Below are 13,467 nucleotides of genomic sequence, written 5' to 3' on the forward strand. Positions count from 1 at the left end.
ATTTAAAATTACAATTAAAATTGTCTATAATTTTGCACATTCACATGTTTAAAAAGCAGTGGTGGAGGTTATGCAGACGTGTTATTTTAGTAGTATTTGCTTTAAATATTGTACTATTTTAGAATTGTTATGTGGTTTTGTCTTTTTTTTTTTTTTACATATATCTATTTACCTCAAATTTTATTTTATTTCAGTTAGTAATTATAGTACTGAAACTTAAACATATTTATTTCTGTTCATTATTTCTTTCATTTAAGTTTTTCATCTGTTGTTTTATTTCATTTCAGCTTTATCAAAAATGATTTTTAATAGTTTGTATTAATTTGATATAACAATAACAACACTGTTACACTGCGTATGCGATTAATCTTTATTTTAATCATTATTTATTGCGATTTGAATTATTGCAGTTCTTCATCATATATAATGTCAGAATCAATATTTGTTGTTTCTTCTATGTGAAATAAGAGTATTATATTATTTTATATAGTTAATATATTAGTATATTGAGTTCATATTGAGATCTCTGACGTTTGTTTGCACTTTTCAATTTTGTATATTGGCAAATATGAGCATAGTTTGAGACATCTGGGGGGTTTTTAATCTCATCTAAGAGAAACAGTTTTATGATGTTTTTGAACTACAGATTGTTTGTATGTTCACTGTTATATCACAGACGAGTCAAGTCACGTTCATTTCAATAGCGCTTTATGCAAACATCTTCACGATAATAAACAGGAAAACAACAGTATTTATGTTGCAAAAGTTCTTCACCGATACAGTTTCAGCTGTAAAACATAGTAATGAATCCACGCATCCCAGATGTGGGCCAGATGTGGGCCAGATATGGGATAGATGTGGGCCGGATGTGGGCCGGATGTGGGTCAAATGTGGGCCAGATGTGGGCCAGATATGGGCTAGATGTGGGCCAGATGTGGGCCAGATATGGGCTAGATGTGGGCCGGATGTGGGCCGGATGTGGGTCAAATGTGGGCCAGATGTGGGCCAGATATGGGCTAGATGTGGGCCGGATGTGGGTCAGATGTGGGCCAGATGTGGGTCAGATGTGGGCCAGATGTGGGCCAGATATGGGCTAGATGTGGGCCGGATGTGGGTCAGATGTGGGCCAGATGTGGGTCAGATGTGGGCCAGATGTGGGCCAGATATGGGCTAGATGTGGGCCGGATGTGGGCCGACACAATGTTGCTGTCTGGGAAGAGTATCATTATTCAGATCAATTTAGTTCAGTTCTGTTTAATAACAGTGTCAATGTTGTAGACCAGATAAGTTTGAGCAAATGTTCTTATTAAAGTTACTGGAAGAAGATTTGTTCACCGATGCGTCGGCCAATAATCTGTAGCCTATCAGCCGATTAAAGTTATTATTTTCACTATTGATTGTTTACAGTTTTTCACAATTGCTAAGACACATTTCTTGAAACCTTTACCCATTTTCTCACAACATTAAACACAAAATCCACATTTTTCAAACTAAACTCACAAAACCAGCGACTCTTCTGGCAATCGACCACTTTACCCATACTCAAAATCAAACAATGCTTTCAGATCATACACACTATAGTCAATAAAAGAAGCACTACAGATCATTCGTTAGACACAATGTCCAAAAATGGAAAACACAGCATCCAGAATGTTACAGAAAAAAACAAAAATTGTATACAGTAAACAATTTTTGCAATTACATAAAAAGTATAGAAATTGCAACTGAGTAAGGTGAATATATTGTATATGCGCTGCAAGTATAGTATTGTACTGAATATTGAATAGTAGGCCTATTGAATGTCTGTATATCCAGCACTTGCATACTTGACAAAAAGGTCCAATAAAACTCTAAATGAGAAGCATGTTACGGTACACTCACTCAAATACTGTAAGTTGTGCAACTGCAAAATCAAGGTCAATGAGAGACTGATTCTGCTTCAGCTTCATGTCTTCCTGGTGGCTCTGGCCGGAGGACTCTGTCCACATCACAGGCAATGTCAGCTCTTGCCAGAGGAAGGGAAAAACCTTCTAGCCTGACACATCCAGACTTGACAACACTGTCATCCTCGTCCTCTTCCTCTTCCTTCTTTTACACATACTCTTCCTCCTCTCCCTCTCAGATTGTTTCCATCTATTGTTCATATCATCAGTGCACTTGTGTCACCTGTACACTCTGAACCGGCTCATTTTCACACGGTTGGGTTTGATCACATCATTAGAAATAAGTGTGAACAATTTTGAATCGTTGTGTGTAAACAATGACAACCGTGTTGTAGTTGTGTTTAACTTTTGCCTCTTGTGTTTAGTGTTTTGTGATACAAATGTGTCACAGTGCGATATGTGTTTTAATGGGTGAGAATGTGTTTAGAGTTTTGCACAAAAAAAAGTGCATGAGATTTGCAAACAGTGTCTAACTGCCTGAACTTGTTTAAATGGTGATTTATGCGAAAAATTGGTTTTGGCTATGGAGAATTTGGTTCAGAGAATGGAGTTTAGAGTTTTTGCAATTCAGAAAAACTGTAAAAAACAGATGATGATTATATCCTGTCAATCAAAAGTGTGCGGAAAACGTGTCAGACTGCAACTCATACTGTGTGTGAAGGAAATCAAGGGCAAGTTAATGCGACAATAACGCTCTAACAGTTCAAAATGAGCAACGTTAATGCAGGCTTTATTTGACCCTCTGAATCACCCGCAGTTCAAGACAGGGTTGCCAGATCTTCTTTTTTTATGTAAAAAAAAAAATAATTTTTAAACATTTACTTTCAGAATATGAAAGTGAAGAGCCATAAGCCAGAGAAGAGAGCCAGAGGTTCAGGAACTGATAAATATTACATCACATTTGAATTCAGAGAAAGAAAGAAAGACAAACAAATGAATAAAACAAAAAATAAATAAAAAATATGAGGAAGTATCAATTAAAAACAATTCTCCCCACAAAACATAAAATAATAATCAAAATAAATAAATAAAAATTATACAAAAACACCCCAAAATGAGCATACGGGATGCCAGATCTATGTTTTTTCCCCATATTAAGCATTACTTGTAGCGCCTTCCGTCCAATAATCACAAAGAGCGTTGTGCTCTGTTACTTCTGATAAGAAACAAAGTCTCAGCTTTCACATTCTGTACATTTGATCACGAAATTCAAACAATAAATGGCGTTTTGATGCTCTTAAATGTGACGTGACAGATCGCTGTGTAGCGCCTCAATCTTTTCTTCCACTTTAATGCAAATTATATTCCGAAAAACATGCATGAATATCAGAAGGTATGCTGAGAGATACAGTACAACTTACCGAAATCCGTATCATGTCTCATGTAATCGCTCCATCTGTGTTTCATTTTCATTTACATTTACATTTGAAGAGTTCAGATGCAAAAGCCTCTAAGTGCCATTTCTTCTAAAATGAGTCTTTTTATCAAGCTTGTATATTTAAGTTCAGTAATTTCACTTTAATGACAATTAATAGGTCATTTCCATTGCCATTTAAGTGGAATAAGTGAACATAAACATACAAGCTTGATAAAAAGACTCATTTTAGAAGAAAATTTCAGATGGCACTTAGAGGCTTTTGCATCTGAACTCTTCATTTATTAATTTAGCAGACGCTTTTATCCAAAGCGACTTACAAATGAGAACAACAGAAGCAGTGAAACTAACAGTAGGACAACAATATGCAAGTGCTATGACCCTTCTCAATTTAATCTAACGCAGTAAATGTTAAAAACAACAAAAAAATTGCCTCTTTGAGATGATGCACCACAAGACGTCGTTCGCTTGGTTTTGAAAAGCATGCGAGAGTCTGAAGAATTGTTCATTTTGTTGTGATAGTAAGTCATTTTAGCAGTAGAGATATTAGCAGAGAAGGAAGAGAGGAGGGATTGATAAAGACCAAGGTCTGTAGGATCTTCCTCTCTGCGCCCCTGAGTTTAGAGCGATGTTCACGGAGAACATCAGATAGCCAGGAGGCAGAGGGTGTGGCGCGGGCGGGCCTGGAGGAAAGGCGGCAGAAGTTGTCCAAGCACGGTGTTAAAGTGGAGAAAAGAGTATCAGTCGCACTGTTAGTATCTAGTGTTGAAAGCTGATCAGGTGGAGGAAGTGTGGATGAGACCAGAGAGGATAGGCGAGAGGGTGAGAGTGAGCGTAGGTTTCGCCAAAAGGAGTGTGTGTTGTGTTCTGAGGCAGGTTTCAGGTTTCAGGTTTCAACCGCGGAAACACGTCAATAAAACTGCTTGAGAACGATATCATGTTGTATTTACCTCAGGAAAGTTAGCCAGTGTTCACAGTGCTATGCAAAACATTAGAGAAGAGCATATTTACTGTTAATTATAAATGTACGTCTGAATAAATTTGGCATGAAGAAGTGTTGTATACAAACATTTCAGCTTTTATTTGAGAGTAAATATTATATCTGAATATAAATAGCCGTTGAATATAATAGCTCTGTTGTTGATTTTAACCTCTAATATTATACCCTGGTAATCCAGAGTTCTCGCGAGAGCACAAGTTGAATTTGCTCAGCGAGTTACTCTGGTGTCCAGTAATGATGCTCATTAAATATGCCCCTCGATCTGAGCTGCACCAATCACATCGGGTTATCTGATATAGGCGGGCCAGAGGCGAGATGACGACAGCGCTGTGACGCCGAAGTCATTAGTAAACATTGCGAGATGGCTATGGATGAACACCAGTTGTTTGAAACGGCTTGGGCCGCTACAACTTTTTATCTAAAAGAGAGCATCAAGTTCAAGGCATTGACGCTTGCTTACAGATCTATCACAGGCTCAGCTCCCTCCTACTTTCACTCGCTCCTACGAGCCTACATACCTACCAGACACCTACGATCGATCAACGAACGACGTCTCGTGGTTCCATCACAGAAAGCCACAAAATCACTTTCCAGAACATTCTCATTCACAGTTCCATGCTGGTGGAACACTCTCCCCACCCTCATCCGGAATGCAGAATCCCTGACAACATAATTTTAGTCCTAATTTGTAAGTCGCTTTGGATAAAAGCGTCTGCTAAATGACTAAATGTAAATGTAAATGTAAAAGAGGAACAGAAGACGGCGCTCGAATCCTTCCTTTGCAAGAAGGGCGTTTTTGCTGTTTTGCCGACCGGATACGGCAAGAGTCTAATCTACCAGTAAGCTCCGCTGGTCGCTAAGCATATGGGGCTTGTTGTGATTGGTCGTAGTGTTATCCAATTGCGTGCAGTGAGATTTTCAAATGCATGCTTGGTGCCGCCCCTCGAGCTGGACGAGTTTCATTAGTCGACGCCAGACCATTAATCTTTCAGATTTAGGTCTGGATTTCCAGGCTACTAATATATTATACTGTTTTTGGGAGAGATTTTTTTCCTTGAGAAAAATCCAACCTATCAGTATCGGCATTGACCGATATCATTCTGAGTAATCGGCCATCGGTATCGGCTGAGAAATTTAGTATCGGATTACATCATCGGGTCCAGATGACCGAGTTAAAGCTGTCAACGCGACCAGAGACACGAGTGGACTGACAGAAAATGGCAAATGTCGATCACACATTATCTAGTGTGTGTGTGTGTGTGTGTGTGTGTGCTGGGGAACACTGAGGTTGAAGAACAAATGTTGCGAGTGTTGAATGTGCCGTTCCTGTGACGTGTGTGACGTTCTCCTGGGTTTCAAACCTCAGCGAACAGTGTCAGAAACATCACACTAAATATAACACACACCCTGACAGCGATCCGAACCGCCGGATTCCCTCGCTACTTTGAAGAATTCCAATTACTGTCAGTGTTTTCAGTGTGTGTGTGTGTGTGTGTGTGTGTGTGAGTGAGTGATCACAGCTCAGTCATTACAGACAGTTGTGTGTGTGTGTGTAATTTCCACTTTAATTAGTGTGTATTCAGGATGCTGTGATTCATCTACAAATTGCTTAAAGAAACAATAAATAAACTATATTGAACGGCGGGGGTTTGAATTTCAGAGGAAAATCTTCACAGATACGAGCAAATCGAACCGCTTTCGCTTTAAATTGGCTTTCAAACCGACGATGGATTTTTATGAGCTGCCTAAACTTGTGAGGGTAAATCAACCAGAACCAGACAAGCCGTTCACAACGCTGACCTTCTCTCTCTATGCAATCTATAGAGGCGTGAGGATATATCGCCCAACAACAGAGCCAATCTAGATTCAATTACCAACTGGGCCAAGAGGGCAATTTATAACTAAACACACACACACACACACACACACGTGTGTGTGGATGCTCCTGAGGATGGGAGAGGTCGCGCTGCATGTATTAAACTCCTGTGTTTACCGTGGAGAACGCTGAGGAATTCAGCGTCATGACTTTCTGAACATAATTCATCGCTGAAATCTCAAGTGCATCCCGTTTACGATTCACAAGATGAAATCCACAGCGAACAGAATATGAATTTACTGTCGAAAAGAATTTCCTTTAGTCACAAAGGTGTGTGCATGCATTTGCATTCTGAATAATTATGCATCATAATCATGACCATGTGCTGTGATTTATGTGAGCTCATGAAAAACTCTGGATTTGAATTTATATGCGGCTGATTATGTATGAATGATCAGGGTTACAATTCAAAAAGAGCTGTTTGTCTTGTTTTCCAGTACAAATATCTATTCATTCTTAAAGGTGCAGTAAGCGATTTCTGAGAAACGCTGAAAGTGGATCAGACTGAGCAGCACAACACACTTATAGCCAATCAGCAGTAGGGGGCGTGTCCACTCATGATGGAGATGAGAGAGAGTGAGCCAATCAGCAGCAGTAGGGGGCGTGTCCACTCATGATGGAGATGAGAGAGAGTGAGCCAATCAGCAGCAGTAGGGGGCGTGTCCACTCATGATGGAGATGAGAGAGAGTGAGCCAATCAGCAGCAGTAGGGGGCGTGTCCACTCATGATGGAGATGAGAGAGAGTGAGCCAATCAGCAGTAGGGGGCGTGTCCACTCATGATGGAGATGAGAGAGAGTGAGCCAATCAGCAGCAGTAGGGGGCGTGTCTACTCATGATGGAGATGAGAGAGAGTGAGCCAATCAGCAGCAGTAGGGGGCGTGTCCATTCATGATGGAGATGAGAGAGAGTGAGCCAATCAGCAGCAGTAGGGGGCGTGTCCACTCATGATGGAGATGAGAGAGAGTGAGCCAATCAGCAGTAGGGGGCGTGTCCACTCATGATGGAGATGAGAGAGAGTGAGCCAGTCAGCAGCAGTAGGGGGCGTGTCCACTCATGATGGAGATGAGAGAGAGTGAGCCAATCAGCAGAAGTAGGGGGCGTGTCCATTCATGATGGAGATGAGAGAGAGTGAGCCAATCAGCAGTAGGGGGCGTGTCCACTCATGATGGAGATGAGAGAAAGTGAGCCAATCAGCAGTAGGGGGCGTGTCCACTTATGAGGGGAAGGTGCCTGTGTTGCATAGCGTGTTCATGATTTTGGGGGTGGAGCTATCGAGATAGGGGTGTGGTCATTTTGGGTAGGGGGTGGGGCTTGTTTGTTTTGGTGATTTCAAATATCAACAGTGTTTCTCAGAAATTGCTTACTGTGCCTTTATATACGATAAGTTTTGTTTTATGAAAAAAATTATCAAAAGGAAGTGAGGGTTATGCATAAAGGAAATAATATCTGCCAATGGGTTTCTTAATTTAATGTGATATCCCAAAATGTGCATAATAATAGGTGGATGGAAACAACATACAACATACTTGTCATTCTGTCCCTCTCCTCCAGGTTTTACTGGGATCTCACCATGCTTCTCCTGATGGTGGGAAATCTAATCATCATTCCCGTGGGCATCACCTTCTTCAAAGACGAGCACACGCCACCGTGGATCGTCTTCAACGTGGTTTCCGACACCTTCTTCCTCATGGACCTGGTGTTGAACTTCCGCACTGGGATCGTGAAGGAGGACAACGCCGAGATCATTCTGGACCCTCAGCAGATCAAGATCAAATATCTGCGCTCCTGGTTCGTGGTGGACTTCATCTCCTCCATCCCCGTGGACTACATCTTCCTCATCGTGGAGACGCGCATCGATTCGGATTTCTACAAGACGGCGCGCGCTCTGCGGATCGTACGCTTCACGAAGATCCTCAGTTTGTTACGACTGCTTCGACTCTCGCGGCTCATTCGCTACATTCACCAGTGGGAGGAGGTGAGTGGACACTTCTGAGGGTTTGTTCAGCGCGCTTAAATGTGATAATAATGTGATCTGCACAGCAGTTTCATAGTGCAAGAGGATGGAGTAATGGAGTAATATGCCCCTTTTCACAAGATGTAATATAAATCTATGGCGTCCCCAGAAAATGTCTGTGAAATTTCAGCTCAAAATACCAGATCATTTATTATAGCTTGTCAAATTTGCCCCTTTTGGGGTGTGAGTAAAAACGCGCCGTTTTTGTGTGTGTCTCTTTAAATGCAAATAAGGTGTTGCTCCGCCTCCATTCAGAAGAGGGCAGAGCTTCAGATACTCCGGGAATAACAAAACAGGCCAATCTCACTCATCCAGAATCCCAGAATAACCAGTAGCGAGAGCAGCCTTACGGAGAGACTCAGGAAGAGTTTCTGAATGTTAGTGGAGACATTTGTGTAGTTGTTGTGGAGTTACACTGATCATCTCATCATCATGTTGAACTTCTCCACAAGTGTCCACAGTTCCTGAGGTGTTTATAAGACAGCGGTGACATGTTCTGGTCAATAGTGTTCAGTGCTCGTCTGTGCTCAACCACAGTTTCAGGCTTTGCTGGATCTTCTGCCATTGCGTTAGAACTGGTTTCACTGTTAGAACTGGTTTCACTGTTAGAACTGGGTTCACTGTTAGAACTGGTTACTGTTAGAACTGGTTTCACTGTTAGAACTGGGTTCACTGTTAGAACTGGTCTCACTGTTAAAACTGGGTTCACTGTTAGAACTGGTTACTGTTAGAACTGGTTACTGTTAGAACTGGTCTCACTGTTAGAACTGGTTTCACTGTTAGAACTGGTCTCACTTTTAGAACTGGTCTCACTGTTAGAACTGGGTTCACTGTTAGAACTGGTCTCACTTTTAGAACTGGGTTCACTGTTAGAACTGGTTACTGTTAGAACTGGTTACTGTTAGAACTGGTTACTGTTAGAACTGGTCTCACTGTTAGAACTGGGTTCACTGTTAGAACTGGTCTCACTGTTAGAACTGGGTTCACTGTTAGAACTGGTTACTGTTAGAACTGGTTACTGTTAGAACTGGGTTCACTGTTAGAACTGGGTTCACTGTTAGAACTGGTTACTGTTAGAACTGGTTACTGTTAGAACTGGGTTCACTGTTAGAACTGGGTTCACTGTTAGAACTGGTTACTGTTAGAACTGGTCTCACTGTTAGAACTGGGTTCACTGTTAGAACTGGTTACTGTTAGAACTGGGTTCACTGTTAGAACTGGTTTCACTCTTAGAACTGGTTTCACTGTTAGAACTGGTTTCACTGTTAGAACTGGTCTCACTGTTAGAACTGGTCTCACTGTTAGAACTGGGTTCACTGTTAGAACTGGTCTCACTTTTAGAACTGGTCTCACTGTTAGAACTGGTCTCACTGTTAGAACTGGTCTCACTGTTAGAACTGGTTACTGTTAGAACTGGGTTCACTGTTAGAACTGGTTACTGTTAGAACTGGGTTCACTGTTAGAACTGGTTTCACTGTTAGAACTGGTTTCACTGTTAGAACTGGGTTCACTGTTAGAACTGGTTACTGTTAGAACTGGGTTCACTGTTAGAACTGGTTTCACTCTTAGAACTGGGTTCACTTTTAGAACTGGTCTCACTGTTAGAACTGGGTTCACTGTTAGAACTGGTTACTGTTAGAACTGGTTACTGTTAGAACTGGGTTCACTGTTAGAACTGGTTTCACTGTTAGAACTGGTTTCACTGTTAGAACTGGTTTCACTGTTAGAACTGGTCACTGTTAAAACTGGTTACTGTTAGAACTGGTTTCACTGTTAGAACTAGTTACTGTTAGAACTGGTTTCACTGTTAGAACTGGGTTCACTGTTAGAACTGGTTACTGTTAGAACTGGGTTCACTGTTAGAACTGGTTTCACTCTTAGAACTGGGTTCACTTTTAGAACTGGTCTCACTGTTAGAACTGGGTTCACTGTTAGAACTGGTTACTGTTAGAACTGGTTACTGTTAGAACTGGGTTCACTGTTAGAACTGGTTTCACTGTTAGAACTGGTTTCACTGTTAGAACTGGTTTCACTGTTAGAACTGGTTTCACTGTTAGAACTGGTCACTGTTAGAACTGGTTACTGTTAGAACTGGTTTCACTGTTAGAACTGGTCACTGTTAGAACTGGTCACTGTTAGAACTGGTTTCACTGTTAGAACTGGTCACTGTTAGAACTGGTTTCACTGTTAGAACTGGTCACTGTTAGAACTGGTCACTGTTAGAACTGGTCACTGTTAGAACTGGTTTCACTGTTAGAACTGGTCACTGTTAGAACTGGTTTCACTGTTAGAACTGGTCACTGTTAGAACTGGTTTTACTGTTAGAACTGGTCTCACTGTTAGAACTGGTTTCACTGTTAGAACTATTTAATTATCTAATCTGATTAAATTAATTCGGACTCAAACACTTCTCACCTTCAAAAACATCAGACAACACTGCCACAAAAATTATAATACATCATTTATTTAATAATAATAAAATCACTGTTGTTATTACTTTTATCATTCTTTTACATTACTTTTAATTATTGTATAAAATAATCTAGCCTTGTTAATAGTTTCATTGATGTGCTGAATATTGATGTCATGTTAACTGAGTTTTCATACTTGCTCTTCATATTGAGATCTCTGATGTTTGACTGCAGATGTTTGATTTAGAGACTTGGCAAATATGAGCGTAGTTTGAGAAATGTGTGAGATTTGCTCTCCGTTTCCTCTGGTTGTCTTGTAGAAATGCTTGCGAAACCGAAGAGATCTCGTTTGACACAGAAGTGCAGCATATGTTACACGACTCTCGTTTCCAGTCATGGAGGTTTGGCAGAAATCGAAGTGTTGAGTCTTATACGTATCAATTAATGAATGTTTCAAAGTAGAGTGCTAACATCAGCCTGTAATTTCCTCTCCTTCTCTTGAGGATTGGTTTGGATGGTGATTACAGTGATGATTAGAAGCGTTCCCCTCTCTCTCTCTCTCTCTCTCTCTCTCTCTCTCTATCAGTGGTGAGAAGTGAAGCTGTAGATGCAGCTGGTGTCTCATTTAGTCGAGCCGTGTTCGTTCTCATGACAGCAGGTCACACACTCTCCCATAGCAGCGCGCAGGATTCAACAGATCCTATTAGAAGTGTGCAGAACATGTTAGAAGTGCAAGAGACGTAATAACATCAGTCTTAACAAATCGTGAGATCGTTTCAGAACTGCATTTGTAAAGCTGACGTTTACATTAGTGATAATGTGAGCCTGGAGCACAAAACCAGTCACAAGGTTTTTTTTTTTTTTAAATTGAGATGTATACATCATATGAAAGCTGAATAATTAAGCTTTCCATTGATGTGTGGTTTGTTAGGATAGGACAATATTTGGCAGAGATACAACTATTGAAAATCTGGAATCTGAGGGTGCAAAAAAATCGAAATATTGAGAAAATCTCCTTTAAAGTTGTGCATTTATGTTTGCGATTGTGTTGCATCCACTCACACATAAAAAAAATATATATATATATATATATTTTTTTTTTTAGAAATTTACAAAATATCTTCATGGAACATGATCTTTACTTAATATCCTAATGATTTTTGGCATAAAAGAAAAATCGATAATTTTGACCCGTACCATTGTACTGTATTGTACAATTGTACCATGTATTGTTGGCTATTGCCACAGATATACCCATGCGACTCATGACTGGTGACGTGGTCCAGGGTCACATATATTTTTGATATTCAATATCTTCCTTCAGTTACTCTGAGCAATATAGCAGATATTGTGTGTGTGTGTGTGTGTGTGTGTGTGTGTGTGTGTGTGTGTGTGTGTGTGTGTGTGTGTGTGAGAGAGAGAGAGATGAGAGTCGTAATGTGTGACAAAAAGAGAGCGGAAATGGAAGGCCATCGCATTAAAAGTGTAATTTTTAAGGGAACAGTTCCTGCTTTTAGTTTAATGATGTCTTGACTGTCATGAATAGTGATCATGATTTGATTCAGAACAGCTATTTTTGCCAAAGTAAAAAAAATGGTCACTTCTGGGATTTACTACTGTTCAAAAATTCATACTTTTATTTAGCAAGGACAAATTAAATTAATCAAAAGTGACATTTTGTAATGTTATAACAGATTTCTATCTTAAATAAATGCTGTTCTTTTAAAAAGAGAAGTATCATGTTTTCCCAAACAAGACCTAAATCATCATCAAATGTTTCTTGAGCATCAAATCCTCATATTAGAGTGATTTCTGAAGGATCATGTGACACTGAAGACTGGAGTAATGATGCTGAAAATTCAGCTTTGATCACAGGAATAAATGACACTTTACTGTATATTCACATAGAAAACAACTAATTTTTCACAGGTTTTACACGATTTTTTATTTTAAAAATGAGTCTTTGATTTTTTCAAAAACATGCTTAAATGGACTGAAAATATTTGAATCTAATGCATTAAGAATCTAATGCACTAAATGCATTAAATAGTTGAATCTAACGCTTATATTTCTAATGCATTTAGTTTTGGACCTGACACAAGGAAAGCTAACTTTTTTGCTTCTGATAATCTCAATCTAATGCATCCTCTTATCAGTATTTCCAGCTTTTGTCGTAACATCTCCACCCTGGACAGTTTCCTCAAGCAAGTCTCTCTCCCGCGAGTGAATCCAGTTTGTCAGCGTGTTATTGAATCAAGCTCAAATGAAGGCTTAATGACTCTGGATGAGATGGCCATCAAAACAAACCTCTCTCGCAGCATCCAGGGGCGTCTGAGGACCATCACTGGGAGTATTAATGAAGAGGGTGTTTTAAAGAGCTGAAACACCCCCTTTAGACCATGTTATAATGACAAAGCTTAACCACTTCTCACTGGCGAGAGTTTGCAACATTAGCATGAGGGATCGTCTAAGGCGTTCGTGTTGCTGGACCATCTGTGTTTGTTTATCGAGCGGAGGCAGGGAGTCCATCTCTATTAGGATCTGCATCAGGGATCGTTCTGATTTATGGCTCGTGTCGCTTTGATTGGATGTTCTGGATGGGAAGCATAACGTCCAATATGGTGCACAGGTCCCTGAGGTTCTTCAGTGGAAGACTCGAGGGGTTTTCCTGGTTCTGACTGCTAAAACACAAATATAACAACTCTAGTCTGGTGTGGAGTCACAAACCCTGTGGAAGTTTGTTTCTGTCGGAGAATAATTGCAACTTTTTATCTTACAATTGCGAGTTTACATCTCACAATTTTGACTTTATTTCTCTTAATTGTGAGATATAAAGTCAGAATTGT

General features: G+C 40.2%; 1 protein-coding gene across 1 annotated transcript in view; it reads left to right on the forward strand.

Annotated features, from left to right (window-relative positions):
* The window catches only part of hcn4 (hyperpolarization activated cyclic nucleotide-gated potassium channel 4), a gene marked incomplete at both ends in the record, with an annotated part of 91,421 nt that overhangs the window by 23,529 nt on the left and 54,425 nt on the right, over nt 1-13,467 (forward strand). Inside the window, one exon of the mRNA XM_084408483.1 lies at nt 7,748-8,171. Within this exon, the coding sequence (XP_084264609.1) occupies nt 7,748-8,171 (424 nt within the window). The remainder of the gene's footprint in view (nt 1-7,747; nt 8,172-13,467) is intronic.

This window comes from Rutilus rutilus, assembly GCF_951802725.1.
Source record: "Rutilus rutilus genome assembly, chromosome: 5".
NCBI lineage: Eukaryota > Metazoa > Chordata > Actinopteri > Cypriniformes > Leuciscidae > Rutilus > Rutilus rutilus.